This window comes from Schistocerca cancellata, chromosome 12 (assembly GCF_023864275.1).
Source record: "Schistocerca cancellata isolate TAMUIC-IGC-003103 chromosome 12, iqSchCanc2.1, whole genome shotgun sequence".
Lineage (NCBI taxonomy): Eukaryota > Metazoa > Arthropoda > Insecta > Orthoptera > Acrididae > Schistocerca > Schistocerca cancellata.
The window spans coordinates 55161537-55178961 of record NC_064637.1 but is presented as its reverse complement, the minus strand read 5'-3'; the positions used below and the strand labels follow the sequence as shown (position 1 = coordinate 55178961).

Sequence of the window (17425 nt, the reverse complement as noted above, 5' to 3'; positions counted from 1 at the left end):
GAACGCGGTCCCAGAGTGCTCCTCCAGGAAATCACACACTCTCCTGCTTCGGTGGGGTCGAGAATCACATCTTGTCGAAATCAGGGTCACTTTGGGTGATTGGGATGAAATCATCTTCCAAAACCTTCACGTACCATTCCGTAGTCACTATGCCAAGAAGGGACATGGCATCAATTATTCCGTGACAGTGCACACCTCAGTCACTGTTGAGGGAGAACAGACTTCTCATAGCGAAATAACCGGATTCTCAGTCCTTCAAATGCGCCACTTTCTGTTATTGGCGAACCCATACAAATGACGATGATGATGTGGTCCCGCACTCTGAGGAGTGTAGCGAACGGTGTGGGAGACTCGCTCTGCTGATTATGCGAGGTCGTAGTGGAGGTGGTTTGCCATTGCCTTCCTCCGACCATAATGGGGATGAATGATGAAGATGAAGACAACACAACATCACCCAGTCATCTCGAGGCAGTGAAAATCCCTGACCCCACTGGGAATCGAAGCCAGGACCCCGTGTGCGGGAAGTGCAAGACCACGAGCTGCGGACCATCCAAATGAGGGTGGGCTTTGTAACTAAACCAAACCACACTAATTCCTACAAGGCCCTGCTGCCAACCGTGCAGTTTTAACGTTCTAACGCAAGCCGTTCAGAAGTTGTGACGAGTTTATTTCATATAGTTCAGTAACTGTCGTCCTGTGTTCCTGCCAGACGACAATTACAGCCTGCACCGGACCTCTGAGAGTAGCTCCACCTTAATTATGACCACGAGGTATAGATCTCTAATGACCCGTTCAAATGCAGGATGAGGGGTAGATGGATCCAGATGAAGGCAGCTGACCTGGACTCGCACTCTTGGAGGAGGGGCCGTATCTCTTCCCTGCCGGGCGCTCCTTCTGGCTCTCCAGCTCGGCGTTGTCGTCCGTGATGATGATGTTGACGGACTCCGGCTCCTCGGTCGTGGTCGTGGGCGTTGTCGTCGTCGTCGTCACCGCCCCCGCTCCACTGTAGGTGACGTCACCTCCCCCAGGCTCGTCAGACGTACTGGTGGGTCGTGGTGTCGGCGTGGGCAGGGACCTCGTGGTCGTGTCCGGCCGCTGGTCGTGACCGCCAGCGGCGTCGGGGGCCGCCGACGCCGTCGTCGTGGCTGTGGTCGTCGTGGTGGTGACTGGCGTCTCTGGCGAAGGCTGGGGCTCGACCAGGTCGTGCTGGCACTCCTGCCCGCACTCGCACACCTCAGAGAAGTTGGACCCCATCTGGACTCCACCTGCAATGGTCGAACACGTGATACAGCTTTTGTACACCGTAATTGGTGTGGATCAGAAATGATGGACATGCCACGATACGAAGAAACTGCTGCGGTCACAAAGAAGAATGACGAAATACGATCTAGAAAGGACCTTAACAAAGAGGAAAGTATTTTCTGCAACCAATATTGCACGAGAATGATCAAAAAATGGTTCAAATGCCTCTAAGCACTAAGACACTTAACATCTGAGGTCATCAGTCCCCTAGACTTAGAACTACACTACTGGCCATTAAAATTGCTACACCAAGTAGAAATGCAGATGATAAACGGGGATTCATTGGACAAATATATTATACGAGAAGTGGCATGTGATTACTTTTCGCACAATTTGGGTGCATAGAGCCTGAGAAATTAGTACCCAGAAGAACCACCTCTGGCCTTAATAACGTCCTTGATACGGCTGGGAATTGAGTCAAACAGAGATTGGATGGCGTGTACAGGTACAGCGGCCCATGCAGCTTCAACACGATACCACAGTTCATCAAGAGTAGTGACTGGCATATAGTGACGAGCCAGTTGCTCGGCCACTATTGACCAGACGTTTTCAGTTGGTGAGAGATATGGAGAATGTGCTTGCCAGGGCAGCAGTCTAACATTTTCTGTATCCAGAAAGGCCTGTACAGGACCTGCAACATGTGGTCATGCATTATCCTGCTGAAATGTAGGGTTTCACAGGGATCGAATGAAGGGTTGAGCCACAGGTCGTAACACATTTGAAATGTAACGTCCACTCTTCAAAGTGCCGTCAATCCGAACAAGAGGTGACCGAGACGTGTAACCAATGGCACCTCCTACCATCACGCCTGGTGATACGCCAGTATGGCGAAGACGAATACACGCTTCCAATGTGATTTCACCGCGATGTCACGAAACACGGATGCGACCATATGATGCTGTAAACAGAACCTGGATTCATCCGAAAAAATGACGTTTTGCCATTCGTGCACCCAGGTTCGTCGTTGAGTACACCATCGCAGACGCTCCTGTCTGTGATGCAGCGTCAAGGGTAACCGCAGCCATGGTCCCCGAGCTGATAGCCCATGCTGCTGCAAAGGTCGTCGAACTGTTCGTGCAGATGGTTGTTGTCTTGCAAACGTCCCCATCTGTTGACTCAGGGATCGAGACGTGGCTGCACGATCCGTTACAGCCGTGCGGATAAGATGCCTGTCATCTCGACTGCTAGTGATACGAAGCCGTTGGGATCCAGCACGGCGTTCCGTATTACCCTCCTGAACCCAGCGATTCGATATTCTGCTAACAGTCACTGGATCTCGAATAACGCGAGCAGCAATGTCGTGATACGATAAACCGCAATCGCGATAGGCCACAATCGGTCCTTTATCAAAGTAGGAAACGTGATGGTACGTATTCCTCCCCCTTACACGAGGCATCACAAAAACGTTTCACCAGGCGACGCCCGTCAACTACTGAATGTGTATGAGAAATCGGTTGGAAACTTTCCTCATGTCAGCTCGTTGTAGGTGTCGCCACCGGCGCCAACCTTGTGTGAATGCTCTGAAATGTAATCATTTGCATATCACAGCATCTTCTTCCTGTCGGTTAAATTTCCGGTCTGTAGCACGTCACCTTCGTTTTGTCGCAATTTTAATGGCCAGTAGTGTAAATATAAGAACCGACCACAATGCCTACGAGTTGTTTTTTCGTCCGGCAGTAGAATCACAATGGGTTTTAAAAGCCAGAAAGAAATTAGGAGTAGAATGCAGCAGGCCGAAATTGCATTTAATGTGAGAGGTAACTTGCTCACGAGCAAGAACATGAGTCTGGAATTAACGAAACGTATCATGAAAAGAATCGGTCGGAGAGTAGTTCTACGTGAGTGTGGACAACAGCAGAACACCAGGAAATCCATTATTCATTGAGGAGTTCCTACATGTACATAGCATTTTCAAATTTTGGCATGCAACTTCTCATGGTTAACAGTTTTTGAAATTGCACTTAACGTGTACATCTTACATAAGAGTCTGTATTTTAATGTGCTGCCTGCTCGCGTGGGCAATTTTTACCATTTTGTTCATGAACGAAATGCGTCACAGTAAAAAAATTTGTCTTGGACCAAGTCGTCTTCTAGAATTTCTTACATATCAGTCTGAGTGGTCGCGTACCTTAAACACAGATGAATTCGTCAGTCAACTGAAAAAAAGAAACTGATGATAAAATTTAGAAACCCGGCATTTTTGACTGAGTGCAGCACAATCCTACTGCCGCCAACACACATGTCGCGTAAGGATTGCGAGAACGACATAACGGAAGTAATGACTCGTACGGAAGCCTGTAACCAGTCGCTTTTCCCTCACTTCATTTGCGAGTGGAACAGGAAAGGAAATGACCTGCAGTGGTACAGGGCAGCATCCGCTATGCCCCACATGTTTATCTTGCGCAGTACTTGTGCAGTAGCACCCGGTGGTTATAATTAACTATTTAACACGTTATAACACGGACATTAATTACCGCACGAGTACCAGACTTGGTAGCATTAATGTCGGGAACATGAGGAAGAGAAATACACTCCTGGAAATTGAAATAAGAACACCGTGAATTCATTGTCCCAGGAAGGAGAAACTTTATTGACACATTCCTGGGGTCAGATACATCACATGATCACACTGACAGAACCACAGGCACATAGACACAGGCAACAGAGCATGCACAATGTCGGCACTAGTACAGTGTATATCCACCTTTCGCAGCAATGCAGGCTGCTATTCTCCCATGGAGACGATCGTAGAGATGCTGGATGTAGTCCTGTGGAACGGCTTGCCATGCCATTTCCACCTGGCGCCTCAGTTGGACCAGCGTTCGTGCTGGACGTGCAGACCGCGTGAGACGACGCTTCATCCAGTCCCAAACATGCTCAATGGGGGACAGATCCGGAGATCTTGCTGGCCAGGGTAGTTGACTTACACCTTCTAGAGCACGTTGGGTGGCACGGGATACATGCGGACGTGCATTGTCCTGTTGGAACAGCAAGTTCCCTTGCCGGTCTAGGAATGGTAGAACGATGGGTTCGATGACGGTTTGGATGTACCGTGCACTATTCAGTGTCCCCTCGACGATCACCAGTGGTGTACGGCCAGTGTAGGAGATCGCTCCCCACACCATGATGCCGGGTGTTGGCCCTGTGTGCCTCGGTCGTATGCAGTCCTGATTGTGGCGCTCACCTGCACGGCGCCAAACACGCATACGACCATCATTGGCACCAAGGCAGAAGCGACTCTCATCGCTGAAGACGACACGTCTCCATTCGTCCCTCCATTCACGCCTGTCGCGACACCACTGGAGGTGGGCTGCACGATGTTGGGGCGTGAGCGGAAGACGGCCTAACGGTGTGCGGGACCGTAGCCCAGCTTCATGGAGACGGTTGCGAATGGTCCTCGCCGATACCCCAGGAGCAACAGTGTCCCTAATTTGCTGGGAAGTGGCGGTGCGGTCCCCTACGGCACTCCGTAGGATCCTACGGTCTTGGCGTGCATCCGTGCGTCGCTGCGGTCCGGTCCCAGGTCGACGGGCACGTGCCCCTTCCGCCGAACACTGGCGACAACATCGATGTACTGTGGAGACCTCACGCCCCACGTGTTGAGCAATTCGGCGGTACGTCCACCCGGCCTCCCGCATGCCCACTATACGCCCTCGCTCAAAGTCCGTCAACTGCACATACGGTTCACGTCCACGCTGTCGCGGCATGCTACCAGTGTTAAAGACTGCGATGGAGCTCCGTATGCCACGGCAAACTGGCTGACACTGACGGCGGCGGTGCACAAATGCTGCGCAGCTAGCGCCATTCGACGGCCAACACCGCGGTTCCTGGTGTGTCCGCTGTGCCGTGCGTGTGATCATTGCTTGTACAGCCCTCTCGCAGTGTCCGGAGCAAGTATGGTGGGTCTGACACACCGGTGTCAATGTGTTCTTTTTTCCATTTCCAGGAGTGTATCTTAGAATAATTTCAATTGAAACACTTTTAATGTGCTGCAACGGTACATCATACCATTACATGCCGGTACCATTACAGCTACAAAAAGGGCTCAATATGGCGCCCATCCGTGTCCAGAGGAGTCTGAAAGCGCAGGATTGCATTCTGCACAGCCGAACGAAGCATGTCCATAGGATGCTGATTATCTCAATATGCTGCGCTTCAGATCAGCAGATTTGTGATTGTTCCCCTGGTAAATCCAGTCCTTCAGGTAGCCCAACCAGAAATCACAGGGAATGAGATCAGGTGATCGTGCCGGCCAAGCATTTGGAAACGATCGGCTGATAATTCGCTCGTTTCCAAACGTGTTCCGGAGAAAGAGATGAACTTCGCGGGCGATGTGCGCTGGGCCCCCATCTTGCATGAAAACAGTTGAGTACAATGCGTCTCTCTCCTGTAGGGTTCGCAGCTCGTTGTCCCAAGGTCTTGTTCTCGATTCCCGAGCACGGGGTCCCGGTTTCGATTCCCGGCAGGGTCTGGGGTTTTTACCTGCCTCGAGATGACTGCGTGCTTGTATTGTTCTCATAATTTCATCATCATTCATGAAAGTGGTGAGACTGGACTGAGCATAGGTTGGGAATTTGTACGGGCGCTGATAACCGCGCAGTTGAGCGCCCCACAATCCAAACATCATCATCATCATCATCATCATCATCATCGCCTGTAGGGCGGGTATGACATGCTGGCGAAGCATATCGCAGTAACGCTGGCCAGTCACACTGCAAGTCTTTGGTCACTGAGCGCCGATCTGTTCCAAAATGAATGGCCCAATGATGAATGCAGCAGTGAAGCCACATGATACGGTGACACGTTCACCATACAGAGGAACTTCGCGCACAGTGATTGGAGGTGAAGATCCCCACACTCGGCAGTTCTGTGTGTTCACCTCACCCGTCAGAGAGAAGCATATCGCAGTAACGCTAGCCAGTCACACTGCAAGTCTTTGGTCGTTGAGCGCCGACCTGTTCCAAAACGAATGGACCAATGATGAATGCAGCAGTGAAGCCACATGATACGGTGACTCGTTCACCATACAGAGGAACTTCACGCACAGTGATTGGAGGTGAAGATCCCCACACTCGGCAGTTCTGTGTGTTCACCTCACCCGTCAGAGAGAAGCATATCGCAGTAACGCTGGCCAGTCACACTGCAAGTCTTTGGTCGTTGAGAGTCGACCTGTTCCAAAACGAATGGGCCAATGATGAATGCAGCAGTGAAGCCACATGATACGGTGACACGTTCACCATACAGAGGAACTTCACGCACAGTGATTGGAGGTGAAGATCCCCACACTCGGCAGTTCTGTGAGTTCACCTCACCCGTCAGAGAGAAGCATATCGCAGTAACGCTGGCCAGTCACACTGCAAGTCTTTGGTCATTGAGCGCCGACCTGTTCCAAAACTAATGGGCCAATGATGAATGCAGCAGTGAAACCACATGATACGGTGACACGTTCACCATACAGAGGAACTTCACGCACAGTGATTGGAGGTGAAGATCCCCACACTCGGCAGTTCTGTGAGTTCACATCACCCGTCAGAGAGAAGCATATCGCAGTAACGCTGGCCAGTCACACTGCAAGTCTTTGGTCATTGAGCGCCGACCTGTTCCAAAACTAATGGGCCAATGATGAATGCAGCAGTGAAGCCACATGATACGGTGACACGTTCACCATACAGAGGAATTTCACGCACAGTGATTGGAGGTGAAGATCCCCATACTCGGCAGTTCTGTGAGTTCACATCACCCGTCAGAGAGAAGCATATCGCAGTAACGCTGGCCAGTCACACTGCAAGTCTTTGGTCGTTGAGCGCCGACCTGTTCCAAAACTAATGGGCCAATGATGAATGCAGCAGTGAAGCCACATGATACGGTGACACGTTCACCATACAGAGGAACTTCACGCACAGTGATTGGAGGTGAAGATCCCCACACTCGGCAGTTCTGTGTGTTCACCTCACCCGTCAGAGAGAAGCATATCGCAGTAACGCTGGCCAGTCACACTGCAAGTGTTTGGTCATTGAGCGCCGACCCGTTCCAAAACGAATGGGCCAATGATGAATGCAGCAGTGAAGCCACATGATACGGTGACACGTTCACCATACAGAGGAACTTCACGCACAGTGATTGGAGGTGAAGATCCCCACACTCGGCAGTTCTGTGAGTTCACGTCACCCGTCAGAGAGAAGCATATCGCAGTAACGCTGGCCAGTCACACTGCAAGTCTTTGGTCATTGAGCGCCGACCTGTTCCAAAACGAATGGGCCAATGATGAATGCAGCAGTGAAGCCACATGATACGGTGACACGTTCACCATACAGAGGAACTTCACGCACAGTGATTGGAGGTGAAGATCCCCACACTCGGCAGTTCTGTGTGTTCACCTCACCCATCAGAGAGAAGCATATCGCAGTAACGCTGGCCAGTCACACTGCAAGTCTTTGGTCGTTGAGCGCCGACCTGTTCCAAAACTAATGGGCCAATGATGAATGCAGCAGTGAAGCCACATGATACGGTGACACGTTCACCATACAGAGGAATTTCACGCACAGTGATTGGAGGTGAAGATCCCCATACTCGGCAGTTCTGTGAGTTCACATCACCCATCAGAGAGAAGCATATCGCAGTAACGCTGGCCAGTCACACTGCAAGTGTTTGGTCATTGAGCGCCGACCTGTTCCAAAACGAATGGGCCAATGATGAATGCAGCAGTGAAGCCACATGATACGGTGACACGTTCACCATACAGAGGAACTTCACGCACAGTGATTGGAGGTGAAGATCCCCACACTCGGCAGTTCTGTGAGTTCACGTCACCCGTCAGAGAGAAGCATATCGCAGTAACGCTGGCCAGTCACACTGCAAGTCTTTGGTCATTGAGCGCCGACCTGTTCCAAAACGAATGGGCCAATGATGAATGCAGCAGTGAAGCCACATGATACGGTGACACGTTCACCATACAGAGGAACTTCACGCACAGTGATTGGAGGTGAAGATCCCCATACTCGGCAGTTCTGTGAGTTCACATCACCCGTCAGAGAGAAGCATATCGCAGTAACGCTGGCCAGTCACACTGCAAGTCTTTGGTCGTTGAGCGCCGACCTGTTCCAAAACTAATGGGCCAATGATGAATGCAGCAGTGAAGCCACATGATACGGTGACACGTTCACCATACAGAGGAATTTCACGCACAGTGATTGGAGGTGAAGATCCCCATACTCGGCAGTTCTGTGAGTTCACATCACCCATCAGAGAGAAGCATATCGCAGTAACGCTGGCCAGTCACACTGCAAGTGTTTGGTCATTGAGCGCCGACCTGTTCCAAAACGAATGGGCCAATGATGAATGCAGCAGTGAAGCCACATGATACGGTGACACGTTCACCATACAGAGGAACTTCACGCACAGTGATTGGAGGTGAAGATCCCCACACTCGGCAGTTCTGTGAGTTCACGTCACCCGTCAGAGAGAAGCATATCGCAGTAACGCTGGCCAGTCACACTGCAAGTCTTTGGTCATTGAGCGCCGACCTGTTCCAAAACGAATGGGCCAATGATGAATGCAGCAGTGAAGCCACATGATACGGTGACACGTTCACCATACAGAGGAACTTCACGCACAGTGATTGGAGGTGAAGATCCCCACACTCGGCAGTTCTGTGTGTTCACCTCACCCATCAGAGAGAAGCATATCGCAGTAACGCTGGCCAGTCACACTGCAAGTCTTTGGTCGTTGAGCGCCGACCTGTTCCAAAACGAATGGGCCAATGATGAATGCAGCAGTGAAGCCACATGATACGGTGACACGTTCACCATACAGAGGAACTTCATGCACAGTGATTGGAGGTGAAGATCCCCACACTCGGCAGTTCTGTGAGTTCACATCACCCGTCAGAGAGAAGCATATCGCAGTAACGCTGACCAGTCACACTGCAAGTCTTTGGTCGTTGAGCGCCGACCTGTTCCAAAACGAATGGGCCAATGATGAATGCAGCAGTGAAGCCACATGATACGGTGACACGTTCACCATACAGAGGAACTTCACGCACAGTGATTGGAGGTGAAGATCCCCACACTCGGCAGTTCTGTGTGTTCACCTCACCCATCAGAGAGAAGCATATCGCAGTAACGCTGGCCAGTCACACTGCAAGTCTTTGGTCGTTGAGCGCCGACCTGTTCCAAAACGAATGGGCCAATGATGAATGCAGCAGTGAAGCCTCATGATACGGTGACACGTTCACCATACAGAGGAACTTCACGCACAGTGATTGGAGGTGAAGATCCCCACACTCGGCAGTTCTGTGTGTTCACCTCACCCGTCAGAGAGAAGCATATCGCAGTAACGCTGGCCAGTCACACTGCAAGTCTTTGGTCGTCGAGCGCCGACCTGTTCCAAAACGAATGGACCAATGATGAATGCAGCAGTGAAGCCACATGATACGGTGACACGTTCACCATACAGAGGAACTTCACGCACAGTGATTGGAGGTGAAGATCCCCACACTCGGCAGTTCTGTGAGTTCACCTCACCCGTCAGAGAAAAATGAGCTTCGTCTGCCCATTGGATTCAGGACCAGCCCTCGTCAGCTCGAAGTCAACACCTCGTTGTCCGTCCTGTGGTGCAAGTTGCCGTGCGATATGGACCTTGTACCGATACCATTTGAGAATGGTTCGAAGCACATTCCGTACAGTGGGCCATGGGATGTTTAATTCTCGTGACACAGCACGCTCAGTGCCTGACTATCGGGAATTGCGCGTAGTGTTGTCTGCCATAGCGACAACCACCTGTGGTGCAACCGGTCGTCGGTTTCTTTCCGGAGCGACGCCCAGTTCTCCAGTAGATTCGAACTTCTTCACCGTGCTCCGCACAGCAGGCGGAGAAAAATCCTTTCAGCCGGCGATATTCTCGAAGTGCAGCTGCAGCGTTACTCTTGTTTAGATTATAGAGCTCCGCCAATAATGCCCGGCTCCTTTTGTCCAAGCTCATGTTGACCCGTCAACAAGTCCACTACGACTGCTCAAGTGTGTGAAACTACGAATCACGTTTACTGATCACGGTACCTGGTGGCTATAGTTGGAACTGGACGGTGGCGCTGTGACGAATGGAAATCATGCACCCCATACTCTGCACATTAATGCTACCAAGTTTGGTACTTGTACGGTAATTAGTTTCCGTGCTATAATGTATTAAATAGGGAAACTTTAACTATAACAACCCGGTAGACACAATACTATAATCACAACCTATTTGAGTTACTTATTGATGATTTTTTGAGTTTCTTTATATCTGAATCACCACTGTGGTAGCACATACAGTAGTCAGGATTTCCTCATTTGTGAAATGATAGTTAAATCAAGACCCTAAGCTGCCGACAGGCGTTGATATACATTAACGGGGAGAGTTGAAAATGTGTGCCCCGACCGGGACTCGAACCCGTGATCTCCTGCTTACATGGCAGACGCTCTATCCATCTGAGCCACCGAGGACACATAGTGCGACTGCAGGGACTATCTCGCGCAAGCCTCCCGCGAGACCCACATTCTCACCTTATACGTCCACACACTATGTTCGTAGTATCCCTACCCAACACACTCATTACTCGTGGCAGACATTCTTACCAAGTTCCGTAAGAGTTCGGGCAATGCGTGTGCATCCAGCATAGAAGAAGAAGGTCAATGGCCGGTTAGCCTTAACTATATGAAGATGGTATCTGTTCTTTCGGACATGTCCAAAAGAACAGATACCGTCTGACATGTCCGAAAGAACAGATACCATCTTCATATAGTTAAGGCTAACCGGCCATTGACCTTCTTCTTCTGTGCTGGATGCACACGCGTTGCCCGAACTCTTACGGAACTTGGTAAGAATGTATTCCACGAGTAATGAGTGTGTTGGGTAGGGACACTACGAACATAGTGTGTGGATGTATAAGGTGACAATGTGGGTCTCGCGGGGAGGGAGCGTGCAAGGCATGAATCCCTGCAGTCGCACTATCCTCTGTGGCCTAGATGGCTCGGATGGATAGAGCGTCTGCTACGTAAGCAGCAAATCCCGGGTTCGAGACCCGTACAGGACACACATTTTCAACTGCCCCCGTTGATGTATGTTAACGCCTGTCGACAGCTTAGGTTGAAATGGCTCTGAGCACTATGGGACTTAACGTCTGTGGTCATCAGTCCCCTATAACTTAGAACTACTTAAACCTAACTAACCTAAGGACATCACACACATCCATGCCCGAAGCAGGATTCTAACCTGCGACCGTAGCGGTCGCGCGGATCCAGACTGTAGCGCCTAGAACCGCTCGGCCACACCGGCCGGCAATTTGAAGGAAGTGGCACTGATTTTTCGGAAGATGATGCAGACGTACCAGGGCGTGGCATAGATTATGCTCAAGAATAAATTGCTGAGAGTTCAGGCATCGAATCTTCGTAATGACATACTTGCCATATCTGTTGAAACTTCAATTGAAAGAGCATTCAGCACAGAATTCTGACATCGTTTAATTTACAGATATGCTATGCGGTAGAATCAGAGTAGGATGGTACAGATCATGACACTCCCCATGCTTCATAAGTGTCTTCTGATCAGATTGCTTGCCTGTGGTGTATTGTCTTAGTTGTGCCCGTGGATTTGTGATTTCCTGTCAAAAAGGCCACAGTCCGTAGTAACTGATGGGAAGTTATCTAGTTCAACTGCAGTTGTACATTGGGCTCTACAAGGACGTGTTATCGACCATCTGCTGTTCTTAATATATGTGGACAATTTAAGAGACAATCTGAGCAGTCTTCTTAGATTCTTTGCTGATGTTGTAATCGATAGATCAAAACCAATTGAAGGATTGTTTAGAGAAAACATCTATATGGTCTGAAAACATATGAAGTCCTCCACATGAACGCCGGGACATTTTCTGTTAAATTTCGGATACGCGACAAATCACACAAATTGTCGATTCAAGTAAATACCTAAGGCAGTCAATAAATTTCTTCTGGGTACGTGAGCGCATTGTCAATGCAAAAACATCCTGAGGGAGGTCATTTGCAACAGTGGCCGGAACGTCGGAGAATTTCACATATGTACAATGCGGTCAGATTCCCAGAGGAATTTTATTGACTGTGGCAACGTCCGCGAAAGCCTAAGTGTAGATAAATACTTAAGGATTACAATTACGATTGACTTGATGTGCAACCATCACAAAGAAAATGCTGTGGATGCGGGGAACCAAAGACTGACTTTCATTGGCAGATGAGCACGTTTACTAAAGATATTGCCTAAACTACTCTTCCGTATTATTTCTGTGTGGTATGGAAACCTAACCAGATAGGGTTGACGAACAACAGCGGAAAAGTTGCAAAGTAGTGCATTTACACGAAATAAGGAAGAGAGTGCCACTGATATGATAAGCGAGTTGTGATTGAAATCTTTAAAACAAAGGCGTTTCTCATTGCGGCGAGCCCTTTCAAGAAATTTCAATCAACAAATTTTCCTCCGAATGCCAAAATATTTTGTGAGTACCACTTACACAAGGAGAAATGGCCTTGGTTAAAAATAAGATGAATCACATAGATTAGATGTTAATTTTTCCGACGGGCTGTGCTACAGGATGTTTCCGTAAGTGTGTGCAAAAATGTAACAGGACACAGAAGATGCTCCTCTGAACAATTTGAGGTGGGGAACCTGGGGTTGAAGAAGCCAACTTATGGAGATATGGAAGTAAATTTGTCTACCGCTTTGTCTGGCATTACTATTTTCCAGCTTTCTTCCAAAAACGGTTCAAATGGCTCTGACCGCTATGGGACTTAACATCTGAGGTCATCAGTCCCCTAGAACTTAGAACTACTTAAACCTAACTAACCTAAGCACATCACACACATCCATGCCCGAGGCAGGATTCGAACCTGCAGTCGCAGCGGTCACGTGGTTCCAGACTGTAGCGCCTAGAGCCTCTCGGTCACTGCGGCCGGCCAGCTTTCTTACAAGTAACGTGCGTACAAGTTAATACGTACTGTGTTGGTTATTTACGTGTGCATTTTTTTCTTCCTGCAAGGAAACAAGAAGGACGAGCCTGATTACTGGGAATCAATGATGCAGTTTTGTTTACTTTACTTGCCCATAAGGTGGCCGTGTTGTATCGTATTTACGTTGTCCCATGACAGAACGTGCTGTGAATCAACGAAAGACCCTCTAATTACTCAGTGCTATTCAGAGACGTACAGCACAATACGATGGACCAGTGCCGGTACAGTTTCGCAGAACTCCCAGAGAGGCACCTTGTGTATGGGGACGTACTTTGCAATTCTCTCGCTGCTGAAAGCCTGTGCAGGCAACAATTTCCTAACAGGCATCATCTGTCATGACGAGTGTTTATTTCTCTCGATCGAGGAATGCAGGAGACTGGCTTACTGGAAAGAAGAAAGGAGAAGGAAGGCAATATGAGGACGACTCGCACACCTGATTTTGAAGAGGAGGTTCTTGTGTTGGCAGAAGAGCCAACACCGTGTTACTAATGGAGGCCGAAATGCACGCGTTTTAGCTCACGCATGCTGGCGTGAGGAGGGAAGAACTATACGGACGTGAGGTCTGGAACATGAGAAGGAATTAGAATTCAGAAAGCGGACGTAGCTAGTTGATACTTAACTTTAATCCATTTATGATGAACGTCGCTCTTGACGGTACACGAGTCACAATATTATCTGTTCAGAATACATTCTGGAAGAATATGGCGCCTTGCTAGGTCGTAGCAAATGACGTAGCTGAAGGCTATGCTAAACTGTCGTCTCTGCAAATGAGAGCGTATGCAGTCAGTGAACCATCGCTAGCAAAGTCGGCTGTACAACTGGGGCGAGTGCTAGGGAGTCTCTCTAGACTAGACCTGCCGTGTGGCGGCGCTCGGTCTGCAATCACTGATAGTGGCGACACGCGGGTTCGACGTATACTAACGGACCGCGGCCGATTTCAAGGCTTCCACCTAGCATGTGTGGTGTCTGGCGGTGACACCACAGTAGTGCTGGAACGTGTTGCATCGGAGCCCACTACAAGTACTCGCCGAATTCAAAATGGGATTTTCACTCTGCAGCGGAGTGTGTGCTGATATGAAACTTCCTGGCAGATTAAAACTGTGTGCCGGACCGAGACTCGAACTCGGAACCTTTGCCTTTTGCGGGCAAGTGCTCTACCATCTGAGCTACCCAAGCACAACCACGCCCCGTCCTCAGAGCTTTACTTCATATCAGCGCACACTCCGCTGCAGAGTGAAAATATCATTCTGGAAACATCCCCCAGCCTGTGGCTAAGCCATGTCTCCACAATATCCTTTCTTTCAGGAGTTCTGCATGGTTCAAACGGTTCAAATGGCTCTGAGCACTATGCGACTAAACTTCCGACGTCATCGGTCGCCTAGAACTTAGAACTAATTAAACCTAACTAACCTAAGGACATCACACACATCCATGCCCGAGGCAGGATTCGAACCTGCGACCGTAGCGGTCGTTCGGCTCCAGACTGTAGCGCCTACAACCGCACGGCCACTCCGGCCGAGCTGCATGGTTCGCAGGAGAGCTTCTGTAAAGTTCGGAAAGTAGGAGACGAGGTATTGGCAGAAGTAAAGCTGTGAGGATGGGGCGTGAGTCGTGCTTGGGTAGCTCAGATGGTACAGCACTTGCCCGCGAAAGGCAAAGGTCCCGAGTTCCAGTCACGCTCGCCGTACTGCACATGAATTGGGCGCTGCACATACTAGCGTGTGGCGAGTACGCCACGAACAACAATTACACCCACAACCAGTCCATGCAATGCTTGTGGCTGGCTTTGAACCAGTGGTCGCATCGTGTCAATGGTTGCTCCAACAATGGATTGATCGACCATATTTCCTCCAGATCGTGCTGTTTAATGACGAGGCCTCATTTGATCGTGAGGGTATCTCGAAAAGCGGAAACAGCCATGTGTGTGATGAGCAAAACCCTCACGCTGTAGTAGAGTCAGGCCATCAACGAAGTTTTGTTGTGAATATCTGGGCCGGCATTGTAGGCCACAATTTCATTGGGCGGTACCTTCTTCCTGGTTGGCTGAATGGCCACCTGTACTTTAGGTACGTGCAAAGAGTTCTACCTGAGTTGTTGGAGAACGCGCCCTTGGCTATTTGTGAGAGGATGTGGATACAACATGACGGTGCACCGCTTCGCTTCAGAGTGGACGTCCGCAACCATCTCAGTGCTGTATTTCCTGGTCGCTGGATTGGAAGGGGAGGTATGGCGACAGCATACATGAATAAAACGCTCTCGGTGTTAAAGCCGCGTCACTTCAAATGACGACGATGGCTGGGATGGTCATCGACAGCTTGAGGATTTTATTCGAACCGACGCGGCTTGAAAACCGAGATCGTTTTATTCTTCGTCATTTTGTTTTTCATCTTTACTTTTGCCTTTGTGTCCTACATTGCTAACTCAGTTAACCTTCTTGGTTTGTCACAGATGCTCAGTTCTTTTGGTATGTTATATAATGCTGACCCATTAGCACTATCAAAAGCTCATTTAAAATCAAAAATTGGTAGTGGAGATCTATGTCACACTCATAAAATTTCTCCATTATTTGTCTAATAACAAACAATTGTTCAGGAGTGTCTCTATCTGGCGGAAATCAGATTTCTGTCCTCCGAGGACATTCAGAGTGTACTTATTTATCTTTTCATTCAGCACTCCGGAAAATAGCTTCTAGGCTGTACTCAATAAATACTGACTTATTATCAACACGGGAATACATGTAGAGTTCAGTGAGCCTACCAAAGGTGCTCAAAGTGATTTCCATGCTGTTGTAAACAAACATTGCATTTTTTCAACACTGATTTACAAATTTTATTCCAAATCTTCCAGTGCCGCATGTTTTCAGTCTCTGATTGGGGTTCCCTCAAATGCTCAAACCCACGAATCTTCTCAGGATAACCCTGAGTTTTTTAGTATACCCCAGACTGTGGATCGTGCAGGCCGTGTATGTGAGGAACCCATCGATCAAAATTTTCATTTATAAAATCTCTCACTGTAAGTCCCTGGAGCTTCGGCTCCATCTTTTGACTTAATCGGCTGCAGATCTTAAAAAAAAGTGGACTATTCTCCATTTCTAACAACAGTTCTTGAAGCTTATCTAGGTAATTTACAGATCTGACAGTACACTTAAAAATTCACGTCAGCCCACAGCTGATAATCGCTGCCCATACATTCACGCCAGGGGAGTTTGTCTCCATCGACACCTTAAAAGCTCGGATCATCTCTATTTAGACCTTAAAGTTAAGTGGATTTATATGCTGCCGATTTCAGCTTTTTCTGAATTGTTGATGGACTTGTCCTTGCTGATCCATACTCCAAAAATGTTCAAACGTTCAAATGTGTGTGTGGACTCCTAAGGGACTAAACTGCTGAGGTCATCAGTCCCTAGACTTACACACTACTTAAACTAAGTTATGCTAAGAACAACACACACACACACCCATGCCCGAGGGAGGACTCGAATCTCCGGGGGGGAGAGCCGCACGATTAGTGACATGGCGCCCCTAACTGCGCGGCAACTCCGAGCAGCGATCCAAACCCCTTGGACGTTATCTTGGAGATTTAGTCGGTCATTGCATGAAACAACTTTAAGATTCTCTTCTGTAATAGCAGTCTTTGTTCTACATGAACGGGGAAGCTCCATATCTTAAATTGTCGAGATGAAGACTGTATGTTTTAGCAAATGTTCCACAAACAAATCACAAACATCACTGTAATTATGGTCATCTTATCACCGCATTTGCAAAACAAATACACGCTGTTGTTTAGTTAACTTTCCAGTCATCATTTCTTGGATATCAACAGGTAACGTAACCTCAAACTGCTAGTGTCAACTAAGGGATTCTTCACATTACTCAAGTTCACAAATGACTTGCGCCATGCCTGGCAAATCAAGGTCCAAGGTTTATTAATGACAACTTAACTATGGCTTCACCGAATCTGGGAGTATGTGTACTGAGAGATTTAAAGTAGAATGGCCACCATAAAATTAAATGCAGGTGGGGCAGATGCCCGACTGAGATTCAGTGGAAGAATCCTCAGGAAATATGCAGTGTCCAGCCATATAAATCTGACCACCTGTCAGAAACCTTAAT

The 17425-nt window shown here is 48.8% G+C and overlaps 1 protein-coding gene across 1 annotated transcript in view; it reads right to left on the bottom strand.

Moving 5' to 3' along the window:
• LOC126109449 (C3 and PZP-like alpha-2-macroglobulin domain-containing protein 8) overlaps window positions 1–17425 on the bottom strand; it is a 968006-nt gene that overhangs the window by 19714 nt on the left and 930867 nt on the right. The window contains exon 28 of the mRNA XM_049914479.1: window positions 840–1265. Coding sequence (XP_049770436.1) covers window positions 840–1265 — 426 coding nt within the window. The remainder of the gene's footprint in view (window positions 1–839; window positions 1266–17425) is intronic.